This window comes from Phyllostomus hastatus, unplaced genomic scaffold (genome assembly GCF_019186645.2).
Source record: "Phyllostomus hastatus isolate PE091 unplaced genomic scaffold, TTU_PhHast_1.1 phas_contig_254, whole genome shotgun sequence".
NCBI classification, from domain to species: Eukaryota; Metazoa; Chordata; class Mammalia; order Chiroptera; family Phyllostomidae; genus Phyllostomus; species Phyllostomus hastatus.
The window spans coordinates 7,038,290-7,061,728 of NW_025333810.1; the positions used below are offsets into that span (position 1 = coordinate 7,038,290).

General features: G+C 38.7%; 1 protein-coding gene across 1 annotated transcript; it reads left to right on the forward strand.

The window, feature by feature from the left end:
- The first annotated feature begins 850 nt into the window (after nt 1-850).
- On the forward strand, nt 851-8,472 carry LOC123818045 (thymic stromal lymphopoietin). Its single transcript, XM_045837909.1, has 6 exons — nt 851-886; nt 2,666-2,963; nt 3,889-4,025; nt 4,903-5,017; nt 5,355-5,713; nt 7,681-8,472. The coding sequence occupies exons 1-6, from the start codon at nt 851-853 to the stop codon at nt 7,792-7,794; spliced, it is 1,059 nt and encodes a 352-aa protein (XP_045693865.1). The 3' UTR covers nt 7,795-8,472.
- The last annotated feature ends 14,967 nt before the right edge of the window (nt 8,473-23,439 follow it).

A 23,439-nucleotide genomic window follows, 5' to 3' on the forward strand; every position in this document is an offset into this window, starting at 1 on the left:
AAGGAGAGTGAACTGAAATGCGCATGCGTGAACAATGATGACTTTGCTATACTAGTCAGTGGGGGTGGTAGATGCTCTTGAGTGGGAAAGTGTACTGTGTGGCCCTGGCATTTGAAGTGACTGTGCGAGTAGAGCAATGGATCTGCATCAAATTTTGTATTAAGCTTGAACGTTCCTCCATAGAAACTATTCAGATGATTCAGAAGGTCACAGCTGCCCTGGCTGGTGTGTCTCAGTGGATTGAGTGTTGTGGCCTTCAAACCAAAGCATTGCCAATTCAATTCCCTGTCAGGGAATGTGCCCGGGTTTTGAGCCAGGTCCCCAGTAGGGAGTGTGCAAGAGCAACCACTCACTAATGTTTCTCTCCCTCTCTTTCTCCCTCCCGTCCGATAGATAGATGATGATAGATAGATAGATAGATAGATAGATAGATAAAAAGAAGGCTGCTGCTATGGGCAACTGGTGATTGGCAGCTTCATCATAACAACACACAGGCTCAGGCATCACGTTTCATGCAGAGTTTTTTTTGGCAAACCATCAAAACATCCAGGTGACTGGGCCCCCCTTACAGTACCGTTTGGCTTGCAGTTTCCAGATTTTCTCAAAACTAAAATCACCTTTGGGAAGTGTTTCAGACTATCCGTGAGATTCAGGAAAATACACTGGGGCAGCTGATGGTGACTAGGAGAATTGTGTGAGGTCCCAAGGTGACTACTTTGAAAGGGACTGAGGCATCATTGCCCTACGTACAACGTTTCTTGTATCTTGTATCTTCTTCAATAAATGTCTCTATTTTTCATATTACATGGCCAGATACCTTCTGGACAGATCTTGTATAAGACTAAGCCCTATGGTAGCTATGATGATGACCACAGTGCTAAGAAAGGTGAGTTTCCCTAATGAACGTGTAGAGTCCATCACATGCTCTCCCATGCAGTGATTGTTTGGAAAATCAGAACTCACTTTTGAGCTTGTCTTACTTTTCCAGTTCTTAATAATGTTTTTCTATGGCATTCCTTGTAACTGACCTTCACCTTTTTTACTTCTTGCCCTTTATGTGGTCTCATCTTGACTGTTTTTTACCTTCTGATACCAATGAAATTACTGCAAGTTACTTCAAATGTTTTGAAAAAGGTAAATTGATATTGAACAAATCCTTTAATATATGACATTTCCTACTTCTAAAGAAACTCATAATCTATTAAATAAGACTGAGAAATATTATTAAAGTATTACATACTGAATTGAGGTCATAAAAGGGAAGTACAAAATAAATGCAGCTTAAAGGAAAATAAGGTCACATCCAGGTGGGAGACCACTTTTGGAATAGAATGCCAGTGAAACAAGCATTCAATGACAGGAGAAAGACAAAATCTGGGGGTGTGAAGGTAGAATGAAAAAAGATAAGGGCACATTTAGAGCATATTAACTTCAGATGCTACTTGGCAGAAGGCTAGGAGATTAGAGATAAGTCTGAAAGATGGATCAGAGCCATGTAAGAGAGATGATTATAAATTTCAAAGCAAATTTATTATAAATAAATTTATAATTTTCAGAAGTCTACCAAGAGTTTGTGCAAAGAAAAGTGATATCATTGAAGTGATTTAAGAGGTCACATAATTACATATAGGGAAATCAGGGGCTCTGAGCACAAACGTTCAGCTGTGTGTTTAACAGGCAGAGAGCCATCCACTCTAGGATGGCTGAGGAGGAGGCACCCTGTCTGCCTCATCTCTACAAAGATTAACATAGATGTAATGTTTCAAAAGAACACACAGAGAAAAGGAGGCAGCTTGGTGAAACCCTAGAAGAATGCAAATAGAACCTCAGCTAGGGTTACTTTCTTCTGTTTCTGCCCCCATCAGCGTAGCCCAATCCAGAGAAAAGATATGTGTCTTTAGCTCCTGTCTGCCTATCCAATGTCTAGCTGTCCACCAGAAACACTTCTGCTGAACCTGATGAATCAGGTTCTGGCATCACCCCACAACACCCTGAAAAATTGGTGATGGAGAAGGAGGGACCTTCTTTACCAAAGGATGCTGCCATGACATTGAACCCTAGATTTGGAGGGTTACAGAAAAGTCCTTCCTTGAAGTCTGTGGTGAATCAAGGGCTTTGCCACATTCCCGTTAGCACCACAAATTTTATCCTCAAGCCTTAACCAGCGAACTGGGTCCAGCTGTATGGGTACAGCTGTTGAGAGACTTCTATGAAAAAAAGTTCTCTTCTGGCTCAAGTCCTAACACCACTCCCTCCAAGTCCGTGTGTTTTTCCTTCCCCTGCCACCCCCTCCTGTTGTTCCAAGGCACCCTGTGACCTGTGACATTTGCTAGGACTCACTTGGGGCGCCCTGCCTTGGCAGCTCCGGTGATGACTACTAGGAACTTCCCAAGACCAGGGCTCCGCAGGTTCTGACACGCAGGGGGGAGGGGGAGGAGAAGGGAAAGGGGGAAAGAGTGAAGCTGGGCGTCCGGAGAGCCTAGGGCGGCTCGCACCAAGCTCGGGAGGAGCACGGTTCATTTCCTACCAGCTTGGTAGGTGTCGGTCTTCGGTCCTTTCAACCCTCTACTGGCGTTGCCAGGACGCAGAGGCTTCTAGGCATCTTCACGGGCGCTCTCCCTGGCACATTTCGCTGAATTTAAACTCCCCTCTCTGGATTAACAAGGGTTTACCAGTTCAAATTCGAAACCTCCATCTCTTTGCTTCTCTTATTCCTGAAGTCTGTGTGGATGCTCAGGCTCCAACACGGGCCTGGAGCAGTCGAAGTTACTTAGGCTGGGCAGCTTGGCCCAGCGCGCTCGATCCTGCGCGCTTTCCGGATCGCTGCGCGCTGGACAGCACCTTCCCAGGGTGTGCGCCGCTGAGCCCTGCGCCGCGCTGTCGGGCGCTGCTGCTTGAGTCTAGAGTCTGCGCTTTTACGTTTAGCCTAAAGAGTGTGACTGTGAATGTAGTTGGACTCTGGAGTCGGTGGTTTTAAAAGTTCTTGACACCTACAGAAAGTAATACAGGAAACCGTAGCCCCTGAGACGTTTCTTTCCTGAAATTGATCAAGGCGCTTTGAAAAGTAATGTGTTTGAGGACGAAGCCCATCAGATCTTTTCCCATCATTTCAACTTCTTATCATTCCTGCCCCTAAGATTGTCCCAAGTGTACGTTCAATGCCTTCACATGAAAACTCGGCCCAAGCCTCAGGCTACACCCACACTCCAAAGCATCCCGGTAAGACATGAGTTTTCTCATTGGCCACCGAGGAGAGAAAGCACTGCTTGAAAGTGGTCAAAGGAAATGCTCAGAGTGTACAGCACGAAGGAGCCGTGGTACCTAGTTCTTAGAGTGGCTGCCGTTTGGGGCTGTTCCCACCCCCTGCCCTCAACAAAAGGGGGCTTGTTAGAAATGGCCATATAGGAGAAAGATGTAGGTATCTCTTTCTTAAAGCACATGCAGGTACATACCAAGAACTTAAGGCAAAGGTTAAAAAAGGTGAGGGAAATCCCTGATGATTTTACCAATGTTAAAATTCCATAAATTTGGCTAGTCCTATTTTTTTTCTTTCATGTCATCAATTCAGAATTCTACAAAGGAAGCAAATGACATCAAGGAAAATCATTGGCCTAGGAGAAAAGAGCCCGTAGGCGTTTAGGTGTTATATATGTGGAGCCAGAAAGCTCTAGAGCATCAGGGAGACTCCAACTTCAGGCAACAACATGGGTGAATATGGGCTTCTGTGCACTGGGAACAGGAGACAAGGAGTGGAGCCCAGGCATATGGCCCTGAGGCTGGCCTTGTGGATCTAGGGGCAATTCAGTGTGGGTGGAAAGAGGTTAGTGTGAAACTGGGGTGGAACTTGGTTTCCAAATTCATTGCCTGATGCCTTATTTGTTCTCTCAGTTATTTTCAGGAAGATCTTCACCTTGCAACTGGTAGGACTGGTGCTAACCTACAATTTCCATGACTGTGACTTTGAGAGGATTAGAAAGGATTACGAGAACATCATTTTTAAAGATCTGAAGTTATATGTGAATGGGGTAAGTGAAGAAACATTTTTAAATGTGTTTTCATCAGAAGAGTAGACACACACACACACCACAATTTTACTTAAAAAAAGAAAAATAATTGAAGAAAAATATTATTGCCCAGCACACTGTCAAAAAATTTTTAAAGTGATATTGAAATATATCGGTTTCTAAAATTGCTACCTAGAAATCGGCACATATTAGGTATGCAGACACTGATGAGGAGCAGATGTTAACAGGTAGCACATGGTCCATCAAGGTAGTCTATATCCCTGTACTGGGCTGAAGCACTGCTCCACCAGCACAATGGAGAAGAGGAACACTCTTGAGAAACAGAAAAATAAAAAGAGGACTTGAGGGGGAAAAAAAGGGAATAAAAGAGGGAATTCTAGAGAGCTGAGCCCTAACCAGTAAAGGGTTAGACCCTTCAAGTCTATCTAGTGGTCTGGATGCCTTGGGATGCCATTATAGGATAAGGTGTGTTTCAGCTTGTTTAATACACAGTAGAAATCATTGCCCTAATTCTAATCTCTGGATAGAGCATGCATGTGTGAGATGTATGAACAGCTGGCTACAAGACAATTGTGGGCATTCTATTGCTCACTTGTGCAGTCCTACTCAGGTAGGGAAGGGGAGTCTCCCTCCAAGACCAGGACCCTTTGATGCCCAGTTTCAAACACTGACAGGCGCTATCTGAAGACTCTAAATGTTCCACTACCTTGTCAGTGACGAGAACAGATGCATAGGAAACAAGTGCCTAAGTGGAAGTTGCTTTCAGAGGATCTTTAAAATCTGAGAGCAACAGTGGTGGTGGTGATGGTGGGGGTTCTTCTGTGAACTTAAGTCTTCACCCTTATCGGCGTTTTTGTTTTTGTTTTCTTTCTTCCAGACCACATGTATCGGCTGCAACATCGAGAGCTGTGACAGTCCGGTGAGTAGCCGGGCAGCGCTGCTGCCTTTCCCCAGACACACCAGGCATTCCCGGGAAGGGCTGCCCTGCGGTGGTTAGAACCCCAGGCAGTGGCTGGGCTCTCAGGCGATGCCGACCGAGTAGGGACGACTGCTCTACGGGAACCTCTGGGTCGGTGCCCAGCTTGGGATGCACTTCTGTTCCTATTTAAGGCGGGGAAGTCTTTCTCGAAACCACGCGGGATTCCGGAAGAGGCTCCTCGGGTCCCCCGCCCCAGTGGGAGGGAAGGCAAATAGGAACTGGGGCCAGGGCACCACGTCAGGGGAACACCCCTCACACCCCGAGGTGCGATTACTCGGAGACCGCCTCCACGCAGTCTCCGGGGCCCAGCGTTTTGGGCGGAGCGATCGGCGGGGCGGATCCTTTCTAAGGCAGCGCAGTCTGCGCTCTCGCCACGACCCTCCTCCCTCCGCTGCGTGGAGTCTTTATCCGCCTCCTCACCCGAGACCTCCTTTCTCTTATTCGAATCCCATTTTTTGTGTCCCGCGCTTGCCACTGCCCGCTGACCGTTTCGCTCATTTCTGATCAACATTTTTTTGTTTTATACCCCACCCTGGCATTCTGTCCTTGCCTCGTAAACTTTGCCGCTCGTGAGCAGCCAGCTTGCCTCTCGAGAATCGCGCACTTTACCTTCTCCGACCCGCGCTGCAAGTCTCTCGCCAAGAAAACGTTCTCGGTGAAAACTAACGCGACGCTCACTCAAGAGTGCCCGGGCTACTCGGGAATGCAGGTAAGCCGATGCAAAGCAATCTGGCTTTTTTACTACCTTGGCGATAACCTTGAATTAAAGAGGCGGACGGGTTTCCTACAATGGAGCAGTCATTGTGATTTTTATTGAGGTTCTATCTTTTGGAGAGCAAATCAGCCGGGGCTGTAGATCGTCAGTTAGTCCCACATTGTTACCGCAACCCAAACCCACCTATGTCTAGGGCTGTGATTCTTTTGGCAGAATTATTGTTCTAAACCTTAGGCGAGTGTTTCTAGGCGTGATCAGTGAGACTCCTACAACAGAATGTCACCTGGCTACCTGAACATGGAAGATTGTTGGCCAAAATGTCAATTCTCAGGGATCCCACCTAGACTTTCAAAATCACAGTTCTTGTGTATAAGCTTCTTGTAAAATTCTTACCCATTCCAAAATTTGAGCAGAGTTACTTAGGATTATCATTTAATAATTATGTGTTCTTCCTTAAAATAATAAATTACCCCACGTTTGCTTTATTGCTTGTGTGAGTGTTACTGCTGCCTCTTTACAGAGTGGCTTTCACATTTACAGTTACATGCATTTGAATGAATGTGTAACTTTAAATATGGAAACAGTAGTGTAGAGTTAGGAGCAGAGAGTGTAGAGACAGTCTTGCCTGACTTGAATCCTAGCTCCCTAACTTTCGTGAAAACTTAGATAAATTACTTATCCTCTGTGTGCTCAGTTTCTTCTGCAACATGAGGGTCACATTAGCAAGTCCCGTATGGAGTGTTTATAAGGATTAAATGAGTCAATACTTGTAAAAGCACTTGGAACAGTGCCTGGCATGTAACTAGTACTCAATAAGTATTTATTCAGCATGCGAGTAAAGCAGGGAATGTCTTCCTGATGACAAACTATAAAAAGACAAAGAGAAACAAGTACAGATATGTATGATTACTATCTAGTAACCAATGAACTTTATCAGTCTGCACACTGAGTATGTCTGTGTGGCCAAGGCAGTCACTTCATTAGGGACTGAAGACTAAAGCCATAGGGTGGTTCTGGCTGCATGTGAAAAACCTGTTTGGTTCTGTGTCTTCTATCAAGGAGACTCTAGTAAGTCTACAGATGGCCACAGTGAAGTTTATCCATACAAGAAGAGCATAGAGAACAGGCCAGGTCAAATTCTGGACAGTAAGTCTGTAGTAATTTATTTCAGCCCCCTCTCAAGCCCAAGGGAAGAGCTGAAGACCAATACTATTAAACTATGATTTAGCAAGTTTTAGATTGTAAAATTTTTGCTTAGTAACCTGGTGAACTTTACTGGCCTGAATAACTGTGGGTTAGGAGGCTCTATCACTACTCAAGAGTAATTTAGGTGGAGGAAAATACCAGAATATCACTGTAATCTTTTTTCTTTAAGTTTAGGCTCCTCTTCAGAAAAGACTTCAGGTATCTAACCAGTCTCAGTGGTGGAAGGGACAGAAGGCAGGAGCACTTTGGGTTCAAATAAGTTTACTGAATTATATCTGTAAAAAGGCATTAAATATATACTGTTTTTTGAGGAACTTAGAATCTTGTTGGGGGAGATCATGAAATTATTGACATTCATTTATTTACTCATTCAATAAATACTCAGTGTTTCTCATATACAAAATGTTCTACTCACCACTATGGGGAATACCCATGATGCAATAATAAAAGTAGCACTTAAGTGAAAGTCAAGTTAAATGAAACACTCTGTGAAACACTAGAAGAGTTTCCAAAAGCAAAGTCTGAGCAATTAGCAGAAGCCTTGTAAAGGAAGTGGTGCTTGGCCTTGAAGCATGAGTAGATGGGAGGAAAATGAAAGGGCCTTCCTCTGGGGAAAGCACACGGGAACAGATAGTAATCAGGTGTTTGGGGGGTACATTGAGAGATGGTTTGCATAGAGAAGACAGAATAACCTACCTCTAAACAGTTGTTAAAGATAGTGACAATTAATTTTTATTGATTTTCCTATTCCACAGGCAAATAATACCCAGGCAATGATGAGAAGAAAGAAAAGAGAAGACACAAAAAATGCATGCCTGGAAATAGCCTCAAACTTAATAGGATTGTGGGGTCGTTTTGCTCGCTCTTAACAGATACAAAATAAACCCTTCACTGAAGTCCTACTTCACAGCAGCAAAATTATCATTACTAGGTACATGGAATGTTACTTCTGTGAAATTTTTAATTACAGAAGGGTATCTTAACTTATTTTTGTAAGCTTTTATTGTTTAATAATGGTTTATAATGTGGGGGAAGTACTATCCCTCAAATGTTCGGGGACAATTCTGTGGAATTGATGTCTAGGTGACTGGCTTTGTGACAGTAAATCTCAGCTGCAACTATGTTGATCTTATTAAAGGAAAGAATTTAAAAATGTAGTAGGAGAACTTTTTCCCTTAGAAAAGGAAAAATGTTGAACTCAATAGGATATAAACCTCTGTTTAAAAGACAGGCATTTCTTTCCTATGTATTGATACTTCTTATGATCTCAAACTAAAAATTTACAAGAGAAGCAAATAAAAGCAAAAGGATACACACAAAAAGTTGTACATATAAGGAGCAATTTGGAAGAATTTCAGATTAATATTGTAAAGTATTTTTAAGTCAAGTTTTTAAAATTATATAACAGACAAGAGTGGTATATGCAAGTAGATCTTGAAGAAGTGCCTTTGTTAAAGCTAAAATAATATATTTTTTAAAACTTATAGACTATATTTTTAATTTATTTTGTAAGCACTTTTTAAAATATACATGTTGCTTTGTTTTTGACACAGTATGTTTCTTAATAAAATAATTTTCAAATTGAACTGTCAAGAATATTCTTTTTAATGTGGGTAGTAAGTGATTTTCACCTTTACACTTTTCTGAAGGAGTTCACTTTTCTTTGGTTCTTTACCTCCCTTGATCCTTGGACACCACTGACCACTCCCCTCCTGCTCTGTGCCTGCTGTAGAGAGAATATATGGGGATAAGTGGCTTCAAGATACTTTCCAAAAATTCTTTTCTTAAATCATGACTATAGTCCTTTCCTTCTTGGATGGATTTCCCCACATTTGGATGAGGCAAGGTAGGCAAAGATAAACAAGAGATGTTAAATCCATTCTCCTGTGAAATGCCTGATGCAAGCTGGACCAAAGGCACCCTCTTACTCACCCTTGACTCAGAATGCTCTGATCAACAGTGGGAGGGGCCAAACTGGCTATAACACGGAGGCCAATATAGAGGAGACAGGAATGTGATGATTTATCTTCTGAGTGGAAACTTTCTCCTGTCTACTGCCCTGAGGGATGATGCTGAGCACTGATACAAGAGGGAGAGTTTAATATCCCTAAATCCATCTTGCCTTTCAACAGGTAGGAGGAAGCTTACATTATGTATTAAATAAGCATGTACAGAGCACCTACTGTGTGTCAAGCCAAGTACTGGGGATACAAAAGGAAATAAGACAAACTTCTTACCCAGAGAACCTCAAACTGTATCTGAAAAAGCAGGGCATTTGTTTTTCTTTTTTGCCTTATTGAAAAGCAGGACATACTTCTTTCCAAAACACCTTCATTTAAAGACTAGGGGTATAAATGACATCTTAAGAGAAACTCCTTTGGTCAGTATTCATTAATTTTCTGAGTGAAAAGTGGGGAAGGGGAAGACACTTTAAACCTATTAATTCCATCCTGGTAAGGATTCACTGAGTAGATTTCACTAAAACTCTAAAAAGAAATACCCTCACAATTTTCCTCAAGGTTTTTGGTCTAGTTTTCCTATGAGCAGGGAGAAGTGAAGGACTGAGAGAGAAGACAACTCGAAGTCATTCCACTGAATGTGGTTTCTTCGAGTTTTTGGCTTTATCTTCAAAAATTCATGTAATTTATATATTTTATTCTTCTATATATTCCATAAATGTTTTAACATAAAAAAATCATTTAAGTTACTTACTATCAAGTAAAAGTAATGTGCATTATATTAATCTAGTAACAACTTTTTCTGATATTGTTAAAAATGAATTATATATTTCTATTCTTTGAAATGTATTGGGGTTTTCTTGGTAGACTAATATATGAACAGTTTTATAAATGTTTCATGGTAAATGGAAAGAAAGTTGCAAACTCAGGTGTAAGCATATAGAATTGAATATGTACTTGCTGGAGCCACCTTGTTAATTATGGTATTTACATAACTTATCAGCTTACATTTGTCTCCTTCAGTTAGAGATTGAGAGAGCTGAGGTAAAGTCTATTGGTGTTATAATACATTATTTCCCTGATTGCTGATAATATATTTATTTAATGCCTAAAAATATATGAGAGCTATTTATTAATTGAACCCTTTGGTATTATATGTCCAAATATGGCGTTTCTTTTTTAATTATATTTTTCTTTTTTTATTTAATCTATTTTGATGTATTGTATTTTTTCCATTACCATTTAGTCCTCTTATACTCCCTTTCTCCAGCAATCACCACACTGCTGTCCATGTCCATCAGTCCTTTTTACTTTCTGCTCAATCCCCCCACCCTCTAACTTCCCCCACCCCAGCGGTAATCCTGCTCTCCATCTCTGAGTCTGCCCCCAGTTTCCTTGTTAGTTCAGTTTGTTCATTAGATGTTTCTTGCCAACTAATATATGCTATTTTAGGCTCAATATCTCTGAGTACCTTTGTTTTAGATGTGTATGCTGTATGCAGATACATCATTTTAGTGCGTGTGTGGTGGGAAAAAAGTTTGGTGTGAGGGGGAGCATGTTTAGTTTTAGAACTGTCATTGTATTGTTATGTTTTCTGTTTTTACACTGCTACATTATTTGTATAATTTTAACCTAAAAGAGGCCTTTACATTTATTCTTGTCAAGCATTTCTTGTTGATTTCTTTTCATCATTCAAGTACATTGAGATCTTGAGATTTTGAATATTGATTCTGGAATTTGTGATTCCCCCTCATAGACTTTCTATGGCTCAACTCAAGTTATTAAAAAAAATGTTGATCAGGACAAGAGCAAGATGTATAAATAGAGAAATAGAGAAATTCAAAACTGATGAAGTCATTTGCCCATGTTTTATGTTAAAAAGAAAAAAAAAAGGAACAGTGACATCCAAGGAATGGCGATGTAAGAGATACCCTTAATCTCCCCCCTTGAAGTTTCAACAATTTGGACAGCTATACTTCAACAAAACATTTCCTTCTCAACTAAAAAACATGGCTGAGGGACCCGCATATTGAAATATTTAAAGGTGGGCAAGTGGAAGGGGACTGGGGAATCGATAAGGGAGAAAGCTCAAAGAAGCCACAGAGGCAGTCCTGTAGCCAGGAGCTCACCATGGGGTTCAGCCCAGAAAGGCCAGGAATCAGGTTGTGGTTGCTGTGCCTTCAGCAGAAAGGAGCAAAGAGATTCAGTGGGCATTCTTACAGGAGTGAACAGAATGACTTGCAGCTAAGCCTAGTGACTTGGGCAGGGACACAACATAGAAGTACAGCCACAATTGTCAATTGGTTGGCATTACAGACAAACAGACAAAGTCAGGAAGCCTGGCTGTCCCTTAACCTCCTTCAGCTTGCTTCCCTTTGCCCTTTTTATCATGTTGCAGAATACATTATCTGCAAATCCTAGAACAGGTTCTATGGAATTGTTTTTTCCCTGAGCAAAAAGCACACTCTGTGACTGGTCTCAGCATCTGACACAGGGGAAACTCCATTGAGGTCCAAGAACACCATTGCTGGGAAGGAAAAGAAACAAAGAAGGTGGTTGGGTTCCCTCAGCCTACCATACCCCCATGCATTATGTGTACACTGATGGCAGCATTTAGCTGCAGGGGACTATGTTGGATTTCATGGCTTTTGGGCCCCATCACTAACCACATTCCCCTGCAGGTTTGATTTGTGGCAACCAAATCACAGAAGAAACACCTACCTTCCTAGAGAATACAGGCCATTTTCTGTCATGCCATGGAGATCTGAAAAGCCAGAGGGGTGCAAGAGAGCTAAAAAAAACTCTTGTGATTCAGAGCCATCTACCAGAAAATAAAAAAAAAATTCATACCAATATACTAGAGAAGTGCCATTCATACATAGATAACTAGACAGAAAAGGAATCCATCAAATACCATGAATAACCAAGAGAGTGAGGTAGCTCAGAAAAAAAAATGAAACAAATCCAGCAAATAAACTTAAAGACATGGAAACATGTGATTTAAATGACAGGAAATTCAAGATTGCAATTCTGAAAAAACTCAATGAGACATAAGAAAACACTGATAGGCAGTTTAACAAGCTCAAAAAACAAATCAACAAACAAAATGAGTACTTTACCAAAGAGACAGAAACTTTAAAAAAGAACCAAACATAAATTCTGGAGATGAAGAACTCAATGAAAGGGATCAAGAATAAACTAGTGAACACAAGAAATAGAGTTGATCAGATGATGGAGGGAATTAGTGACATTGAAGATAGAAATCTAGAAATGATGCAGAGAGGAGAGAGATTTAAGTATAAAAAAATGAAAAAACTTCATGAGAACTATCTGACTCCATGCCGGAAATAGCCATTAAAAAATAGGCATACCACTGCTGGGATTACATCTTAAGAATCCTGAAACACCAATCCATAAGAACCTGTGCACCTCAATGTTCATAGCAGCACAGTTTACAATAGCCAAGTGCTGTAAGCAACCTAAGTGCACATCAGTAAATGAATGGATAAAAAAACTATGGCACATTTATACAATGGAATACTATGCAGCAGAAAGAAGGTAGGAGCTTCTACCCTTTGAGACAGCATGGATGGAACTGGAGAGCATTATGCTGTGAAATAAGCCAGGCAGTGGAAGACAAATACCGTATGATCTCCCCTTTAAGTGGAACCTAATCAACAACAACAACAACAACAAAAAACAAGCAAGCAAAATAGAACCAGAGACATTGAAATTAAGAACAATCTGACAGTAACCAGAGGGAAGGTGGGAGGGGATAATGGGGGGAAAGAGGGAAAAGGTTTTCAGGAACATCTATAAAGGACATGTGGACAAAACCAAGGCAGGAATGGAATCAGGGGAGGGAGATGGGAATGGCTGGGGTGTGGGAGAGCGGTGGGGAGAAAATGCAGACAATTGTACTTGAACAATAAATTTTAAAAATAAGCATACCAGAAGAAGAGATGGAGAAGGAAACAGACCCTATTCAAAAAATAGTTGATGAGAACTTCCCAAACCTATGAAAAGAGCTAGATCCTCAACTCCAAGAAGCACAAAGAATACCTATTACCCCAATCCAAAAAGGTGTTCTCCAAAGCATATTATATAAAAACTGTGAAAAAATAATGACAAGAGATCTAAGATGGTGGCAGATTAGGTGGAAGCTACACTAACCTCCTCCCAGGACCAAACTAGAATTACAACTAAATTATAGAAAAATCATCCTGAATAACCAACTGAACATGAGCTGGAGAAAAGCTTTATAACCAAAGACTTATGCAAGAAACCACTTTGCCACAGTGAGACACATAAAAATTGCAGAAACATGAGAGGTCTGGCTGGACTCCAATAGGCAGCAGCTGAAGTTCCACAAGGATTCTCAGCTTCGGGGCTGGGAGGGGAAGGAGGCAAAGGAGGTTTCTCTGAGAAGTGTGGGGTCTAAACCCTAAGCTGCTGGACACGTGGACAAAACCATGGTGCCAAGAGCACCATGCCAGAGAAGGTGCCCACATAACATCTGTAAAAAGCAGTGGGGTTTCTGCCTGCCAAGGAGAAATGGCTAGAAAGACAGCCACACTCTTAAAGGCACAACACACAAAATTACATTTTTTTTATTGCTGTTCAGTACCATTGTCCCAGTTTTTCCCCTATTGGTCTCCCCCGCCCTACCTATACCCCAGTCCAACAATCAATCCCCATCCCACTGGCTATGTCCTTGGGCCCTTTATTCACATTCTTTGACTTGGCCCTTCCCATTCTTTCCCCCGTATACCTGGCCCCTGGTTACTGTCACTTTGTTTTTTATTTCTATGTCTCTGGTTCTATTTTGCTCATTTGTTTTCTTGATTAGGTTCCACTTGTAAGTGAGATCATATAATATTTGTTTTTTACTACCTGGCTTATTTCACTTAGCATAATACTCTCTAGTTCCATATTGCAAATGGTAGGTGTTCCTTCTTTCTGCTGCATATTCCATTGTGCAAATGTACCACAGTTTTTTGATGCACTCATTTACTGATGGGCATTTAGGCTGTTTCCAGCACTTGACTATTGTAAATAATGCTGCTAAGAACATTGGGATGCCAGGTTCCTTTTAATTGGTGTTTCTGTATTTTGGGGGTATAATCCCAGCAGTAGAATCACTGGACCAAAAGGCAGTTCCATTTTTAGTTTTCTGAGGAAATTCCATACTGTTTTCCACAGTGGCTGCACCAGTCTGCATTCCCACCAACAGTGCACTGTTGGGAACTGCTCTGTGTGGTTTCCAAGACTGTAGTCCCATGAGAGCAAGCCCTGAAAGGGGCTAGTAAGTCTCCCTGGAAAACCAGGTAAAACCACAAGTGGCAGACATGACTCAACTCTAACACTGAGGTTTCCCATGAGAATCAGGCCTGAAATGTACATTGTATCCTTTGAAGCTTGCTCTGCTTTGTTTTCCATAGCCCTGGTGATATAAACTGGATGTTTAGGTTCAAGCCATAAAGAGTGAATTTTTTAATCTCATGAAACACATCTGAAAGACCCTCTGGTGTCAGCATGACTAACAGACCCTGACCTATGACAGATCTCTGTGTTCCTTCAGTTGTTATCTATAGATAATACCTGTTTTTGTATGACTATAGCCTTTTGACATTGATTGATGAGCTATGCATGTATATACCTACATATACCATTCCCAATAAAAGCCATTTGGGAGAAGAGCTCAGGGCATTCTCTGCTAGAGGAAATTGCCACCCCCTTTCCTTCTGGAACAGCAAGATTGTGTCTGGGACCACTTATTTACCATCCGTGGCAGATAGGAGGATTCTGGGGGCAGGAGTTCCTCCCACAGTGCACCAGGGTTCCCTTTTCTCCACAACCTTTCCAGCACTTGTTGTTTGTTGATTTGCTTATAATGGCCATTCTGACTGGTGTGAAGTAGTATCTCATTGTGGCTTCAGTTTGCATCTCTTTGATGGCATGTTACATTGGGCATCCTTTCATATGTCCATGAGCCGGCTGTAGTTTGTTCAGGTTCTTTGCCCATTATTTAATTGGATTGTTTGTCTTCCTGGTGTGGAGTTGTGTGAGTTCTTTATATATTTTAGAGATCAAACCCTTGTCTAAGGTATCATTGGCAAATATGTTTTCCCATAGGGTTGGTTCCATTTTGCTGATGTTTTCTTTAACCATGCAGAAGCTTTTTAATTTGATGTAGTCCCATTTGTTTATTCTTTCCTTTATATTCCTTGTCCTAGAGGACATATTGGTGAAAATATTGCTGTGTGTAATATCTGAAATTTTACTGCCTGTATTCTCCTCTATGGAGGACTTTTATGGTATTGTGACTTATGTTTAAGCCTTTTATCCATCTTGAGTTTATTTTGGTGTATGTTGTAATTTTGTGGAATAGTTTCATTTCTTTTAATATACCTGTCTATTTCTCCCCAAACCATTTATTTTTTAAAGATTTTGTTTATTTATTTTTAGAGGGAGGGCAAGGGAGTGAGAAGGGGAGAGAAACAGCAATGTGTGGTTGCCTCTTGCACGCTCCTGACTGGGGACCTGGCCCTCAACCAAGGTGTGTGCCCTGACTAGAAATTGAACTGATGACCCTTTGGCTCCAAGGCCAGCACTCAGTCCACTAAGTCACACCAACCAGGGCCCAGCACCATTTATTGAATAGGCTATTTCTACTCCATTTTATGCAACTGCACCATTTGTTGAACATTAATGGACCATAGAGATATGGGTTTATTTCCGGGCTCTCTATTCTGTTCCATTGATCCATGTGTCTGTCCTTATGCCAGGACCAAACTGTGTTGATTAGAGTGGCCTTGTAATATAATTTGGTATCAGGTATTGTGATCCCTACAACTTTGTTCTTCTTTCTGAAAAGTTCTGAGGCTATTTGGGATCATTTATAGTTCCATGTAAATTTTTGAAATAATTTTCTATATCTGTGAAATATATCATTGGTATTTGTATAGGGATTGCATTGAATATATAATTTCTTTGGGTAGTATGGGCATTTTAATTACGTTAATTTTCCCAAACCATGAATATGGTATATATTTCCATTTATTTGTGTATTCCTTAATTTCTTTCTTCAGTGTTCTGTAGTTTTCTGAATACAGGTCTTTTATCTCCTTGGTTAAGTTTATTCCTAGTTACTTTATTTTTCTTGTTGCTATAGTAAATGGGATTGTTTTCCTAATTTCTGTTTCTTATATTTTATTGTTGGTGTACAAAAAAAGCCTTCAATTTGCAAATATTGACTTTGTATCCTGCTATTTGGCCAAATTTACTTATTAGGTCAAGTAGTTTTTTTGGTGGCATCTATAAGGTTGTCTACATATACAATCATGTCATCTGCAAACAATGACTGTTTCATTTCCTCTTTTCTAATTTGGATATCTTTTATTTCTTTTTCTTGTCTGATCATTTTGGCTAGAACTTCCAACACTATGTTGAATAGAATAGGTGAAAGCAGACATCCTTGTCTTGTTCCTGATCTTAGGGGTAATGCTCTTAGTATGATGTTGGTTGTAGGTTTCTCATACATGGCCTTTATAATGTTGAGGTAGCTCCCTTTACTCCCACTTTGCTGAGGATTTTTATCATAAATGGGTGCTGTATTTTATCAAATGCTTTTTCAGTACCTATTGATATAATTGTGTGGTTTTTGTCTTTCATTTTGTTTATGTGATGTATTATGTTTATTGGTTTGCAAATATGGTGCCATCCTTGCATCCCTGGGATGAATCTCACTTGATCATGGTGTTTGATCTTTTGAATGTATTGCTAGATACAGTTTGTCAATATTTTGTTGAGGATTTTAGTATCTGTGTTCAACAGCAATTTTGGCCTGTAGTTTTCTTTCTTTGTTGTACCTTTCTCTGGTTTTGGTATTAGGATAATGCTGGCTCTACAAAAAGAGTTTGGTAGTCTTCACTCTTCTTGGATCTTTCTGGAAGACCTTGAGGTTAGCTTCTACCTAAATGTAAATTTTGTAACGATAAAGAGGACACTACAACAAGAAGACATAACACTTCTTAATATATATGTACCCAATTACAGAGCACCAAAATATATAAAGCATCTACTAACAGAACTAAAAGGACAAACTGACAAAATCACAATCATAGTTGAGGACCTAAATAGTTCATTAACAGCTCTAGATAGATCATCTAAACAGAAAATCATTACAGAAATATTGGCCTTAAATGATACATTAGACCAAATGGACATAATTGACATTTATGAGCCTTACATGCTAGAACATCAAATGATACATTCTCCACTGCACATGGAATATTCTCAAGAATTGACCATATGTTGGGTCACAAAACTAGCCTCAATTAATTTAAGAAGAATGAAATCAAATGAAGAATATTTTTGACCACAATATTTTGAAATTAGAAATCAATAGCAAAAATGAAGTAAAGAATCTCACAAATATGTGGAGATTAAACAACATACTACTAAAAATAACTATGTCAAAGAAAAAAATAAAGGTGAGATCAAAAGATATATAAAAAAACAAATGAGAATGACAACATGACATATCAAAACTTCTGGGATGCAGTGAAAGCAATAATAAGAGGAAAGTTTATAGCATTATAAACGTATCTCAAGAAATGAGAAAAATTCCAAGTAAGCAACCTAACATTAACATTTTAAATAACTAAAAATAAAAGAACAAGATCAACCCAAATTCAGCAGAAGAAAAGTAATAATAAAAATTAGAGCATAATTGAATGAAGTAGAAAATCAACTATACAAAAAATTAATTCAACAAAGAGCTGGTCCTTTGAAAAGATTAATAAAGTTGAAAACCCCTGGCTAGATTCACTAAGGAAAAAAGAAAAATGACTCACATTTTTAAAATCAGAAATGATAGAGAAGTTAACACAGACATCATAGCTATACAAAGGGTCATACTACAATACTAAGAAAGATTATATGCCACAAAATTCAATAACCTAGAAGAAATGGAGAAGTTCCTAGAAATATATAACCTTCCTAAATTGAATTATGAAGAACTTAAAGATCTAAACAGTCTGATCAACAGTGAGGAAATTTAAACAACCATCAACCCCCCCAAAAAAAATCCTCCTCAAAAATAAAAGTTCAAGACCAGATGGTTTCACTAGTGAATTCTAACATACATTTAAAGAAGATTTGATGCCTATACTTTTCAAACTCTTCCAAAAAATTCAAAAAGAGGCATTACTTCATAACACATTTTATGAGGCCAACATAAACTTGATACCAAAACCAGGCAAGGATAACACGCACACACACACACACATACACACACAACTACAGATCAATATTTCTGATGAATACAGATGCAAAAACCCTAAATAAAATACCAGTAAATTGAATACAACATTAAAAATAATGTATTATGATTAAATGGTGTTGATACAGGGGCACAAAGATGGTTCGACATACACAAATTGATCAATGAAATACATCACATTAACAAAACACAAGCTAAGAATAATATGACTTTTATCAATCAATGTAGAAAAAGCATTTGATAAGATACAACATCCAGCTTCTGGCCAGAATGGAAGCATAAGTAGATATGCTTCACTTCCTTGCACAACTAAAGGAAGGATAGCAACCAATTTGAAAAGAAAAAAAAAAACCAGAACTGCTAGAAAACTGAGCATTATGGAAATCCAACAACCAAGCAGTTAAAGAAGAAATATTCACCCAGATTAGTGTGCCGAGACAAAGAAATATGGCCCAAATGAAAGAACACATCAAAACTCCAGAAAAAGAACTAGGTGATGAGGAGACAGTCAACGTATCAGATGCAGAGTTCAAAACATAGCTAATCAGGATGCTGACAGAAATGAGTGAGTATGGTTGCAAAATATAGGAAGAAATTAAGGCTATCCTTCATTTCTGTGAAATAAAGAAAAATATACAGGGGACCAACAATGAATAGAAGGAAACCAGGGCTCAGATCAATGATTTGGAACAAAAGGAAGAAATAAACATTCAACCTGAACAGAATGAAGGAACAAGAATTCAAAAAAAAAAAAAGAAGAAAGGCTGAGGAAACTCCATACAACTTTAAACGTTCCAACATGCAAATCATAGGGATACCAGAAGGAGAAGAAAAAAAGAAAGAAGTTGAAAATTTATTTGAAAAATAATGAAAGAAAACTTCCCCAATCTGGTGAAGGAAATAGACATGCAAGTCCAGGAAGCTCAGAGAGTCCCAAACAAGTTGGATCCAAAGAGGAACACACTAAGACACATCATAATTAAATTGCCCAAGATTAAAGATAAGGAGAGAATCTTAAAAGCAACAAGAGAAAAGAAGAGAGTTAACTAAAAAGGAGTTTCCAAAAGACTATCAGCTAATTTCTCAAAAGAAATCTTACAGGCAAGAAAGGGCTGGAAAGAAGTATTCAAAATCATAAAAAGCAAAGACCTACATCCAAAATGACTCTATCCAGCAAAGCTACCATTTAGAATGGAAGAGCAGATAAAGTGTTTCCCTGACAAAGTCAAGTTAATCATCCTGTTCATCATCACTAAACCCTTATTATATGAAATACTAAAGGGATTATCTAAGAAAAAGAAGATCCAAACTATGAACAGTAAAATGACAACAAAGTCATAACTATTAACAACTGAACCTAAAAAAAAAAAACAAAAACAAACTAAGCAATCAACTAGAACAGGAACAGAATCACAGATATGAAGATCACATGGATGGTTATCAGTAGGAAGTAGGGGAGAGAATGGGGGGAAAGTTACAGGGAATAAGAAGCATAATTGGTAAGTATGAAATAGACAGGGAAGGTTAAGAATACTACAGGAATAGAAAACTGTACTTGAACAACAATTAAAATAAAATAAATAAAATAATAGTATGGGAAATGGAGAAGCCAAAGAACTTTGATGTATAACCCATAGACATGAACTAAGGGGGTGGGGTGATGCTGGAGGGAGGGTGCAAAGCTGAGTGGAATAAAGGGGAGAAAAAATAGGACAACTGTAACATCATAAGCAATAAAATATACTTAAAAAAGGTACAACATCTATTATGATTAAAACACTCAATAAAATTGTATACAAGGAATGTACCTCACCATAATAAAGGTCATATATGACAAATCTTCAGCCAATAGGATACTCAATGGTGAAAAACTGAAAGCTTTTCCTCTAAAATCAGGAACAAGACAAGAATGCCCACTCTCACCACTCTTATTTAACATAACTCTGAAGTTTGAGCCAGAGCAATCAATCAAGAGAATAAAATAAAAAGCATCCCAATTGGGAATGAAGAAGTAAAAGTGTCTTTTTGTAGATCACATGATTCTGTATATAGAAAACCTTGAAGACTCCACCAAAACACTATTAGAAACAATAAACAAACAGTAAAGTTATAGGATACAAAATCAATGTACAAAAATCCACTGCATTTTGACACACTAACAATGAAACTTCATGAATAGGAATGAAAAAAACAAAACTTTTTGCAATTGCAACAAAAAGAATAAATACCTAGGAATAAATTTAACAAAGGATGTGAAGCACCTATATACTGAAAACTATGAAGCATTATTAAAAGAGATTGAGGAGGACACAATAAAATGGAAGGATATTCCCCATTCATAGGCTGGGAGAATCACATAGTTACAATGTCCATATTGCCTAAAGCAATATACAGATTTAATGTAATTCTTATCAAAATCCTAATGTCATTTTTTAAAGAAATAAAACAAAAACTCATCAGACTTTTATGGAACCACAAAAGACCCTGAACAGCCAAAGAAATCCTAAGACAAAAGAATGAAGCAGAAGGTATCACACTACCTGACTTGAAATTATACTACAGAGCTATGATAATCAAAATAGCATGTTTTGGCAGAAAACAGACACATAGTCCGATGGAATACAATTGAGAGTTCAGAAATAACCCCACATTATATGAGCAAATAATTTTTGACAAAGGAGCCAAAAACAATGGATAAGTGAAAGCTTTTCAATTAATGGTGCTGGGAAACTTGGAAGCCCAGATGCAAAAGAATGAAACTAGATTACAGTTTGTTTCCATGTGCAAAAATTAATTTAATATAAATCAAAAGCTTAAATATAAGATCTGAAACAATAAATTATATAGAAGAAAACACAGGTACTAAACTCAATGCATCTTGATCTGAGAGAAGACTTTATGAATTTGATCCCAAAGGCAAGGGAAATAAAGGCAAAAGTAAATAAATGGGATTATACCAAACAAAAAGTCTTCTGCACAACAAAATAAACCACCAACAAAACAATAAGTCAATAAACCAAATGGGAGATGATATTTGCAAACAACAGCTCTAACAAAGGGTCATTATACAAAATATATAAAGAACTCGTACAGCTGAACACCAAACAAACAATCCAATTAGAAAATGAGGACCTGAACAGACATTTCTCCCAAGAAGATATGCAAATGGCCAACAAATATATTAAAAAGATGCTCAATATCACTAGCTATTAAGAAAATGCAAACCAAGACTACAATGGGATACCACCTCACATCTGTTAGAACTGCTATTACTAACAAGTCAAGTAATAACAAATGCTGGAGTGATTGTGAAGCAAAAGGAACTCTCATTCACTGCTCAGGGGAATGTAGACTGGTACAGCCACAATGGAAAACAGTCTGGCAGTTCACCCCAAAAATTAAAAATAGAATTACCCTCTGATCCAGTAATCCCTCTTCTGAGTATCTACCCAAAAAACTAAAAAACATTTATTCACAAAGATATATGCACCCCTCTGTTCACTGCAGCATTATTCACGGTGGCAAGACATGGGAAAAACCAAAGTGTCCTTCCACAGAGTTTTGGAAAAAGAAGATGTGGTACATATATTATGAATACTATTGAGCCATAAGAAAAGGTGAAATATTGTCATTTGTGACAACATGAATATACTTTGAGAACATTATATTGCACAAAATAAGCCAGTCAGAAAAAGCTAAGAACCATGAGTTTACTCATATGTGGGACATAAAAGTGAAACTCACAGACATGGACAACAGTATAGTGGTTACCAGAGGGAAGGGGGTGGGGGGAGTAGAGGGTAAAGTGGGACAAACATACAGTGACAAAAGATGATTTGACTTTGGATGGTGGGTGCACAATGAAATATACTGATCATGAATCATAGAAATGTGCACTTGAAACCTATATAACTTATTAACGAATGCCACTCCAATAAATTTAATTTTAAAATAAGAAAAAAGATTCATTTTACTTTGTACAACTGAATCTCCATTTCCTCATGATATCCATTTCAAAATATAATGTGTCAGGGAAAATTTGCTTTACTGAAAAATGCTTTAGTGAAGTCAAAACCTACTAAGCAATATCATAACTCAAATGTACTGATTAATTTTATCCAAAAAATAAAAGGAATATTTTTATATCTCAACTGTATTCCTTTCTAAATCTTACAGACCAATGAGTTTTAAGAAGAGAATAAAGTCAAGTTGATCTGGGATTTTTAGTGTTTCTTCCTTTCCATTATATACTTTTCAAAAGTATTACCTTTTTTCAAATGTTTTTTTCCAAGCTGTGTCTTTGAGAGGATCTCCTAGCTGGCAGAGTATCTTTTAAACACAGCTATGCTTTTTGATATCCATTGTTTACAGAACACCAGCTAATAAAGTTTCACTGATTACTATTATGTAAAAGTTATTTGTGCCTAAACATTAAGGTAATAGTTTAAACATGAGGATAATAGCTAATTAACTTTCTTGAGTCTTGGGTTCTACCCCTCTGAAATAAGGATAATGCTGTCTACATTAAAGAATTTTCATAATAATTAAAGTACATAATAAATATAAAACTCCTGGCAAATGGTAAAAACTATTAAATTTAGCTATTCAAATGTCTAGTTCATTATAAAGCAAGAAAACTAATTACAGACTCTAGTAAATCTCTTTTTAATTTTTAGTTTTCTGTGTAGGACTGCTTTGTAGCAATGGTAAGAAGACCAAAAGCTTAATCACATAATTGTTGACAGCTTGGCAATTACGTACTTAAAATTTTTGATTGAGGGCTTTTGTTTCTGGCCCAGGTGGAGCAACAGCGTCTAGATTTACCCTCCTATCTGAAATGACCTCCCCCCATCTCAACACACATGTGCCCCAAGGAAAAAAAGTCACACAAAATGTATAGAACAGTGGTTTTCATAATGTTGGAAACCACATAATGAAGGACAGTAATCTTGAAGGAAGGGAAAAAAATGAGGTGAACCTTTCAGTTACCCAATTTGCTGGCTTGAGAGAGTTTCCTGACCACACCACAAGAAGGGGACTCAGGCAGAACCAGCAGGCTTCCTGAGTTAAGGAGATAGGCCGAGAGACCAGTGAAATAAGGCAGTAGAGTTTGGAGGATGGTACCTCAGGAGAGAGAGGTACACAGAAAAAAAAAAAACCCTGAGGTCTGTAGAAGGCATCCCTAGAGTCTTTGGCAGAATACTGACCAACACATGCCTGTGAGAAAATGGCCCATTTCTGGGGGTGAAACCTATCTGAAAGATTGGAGA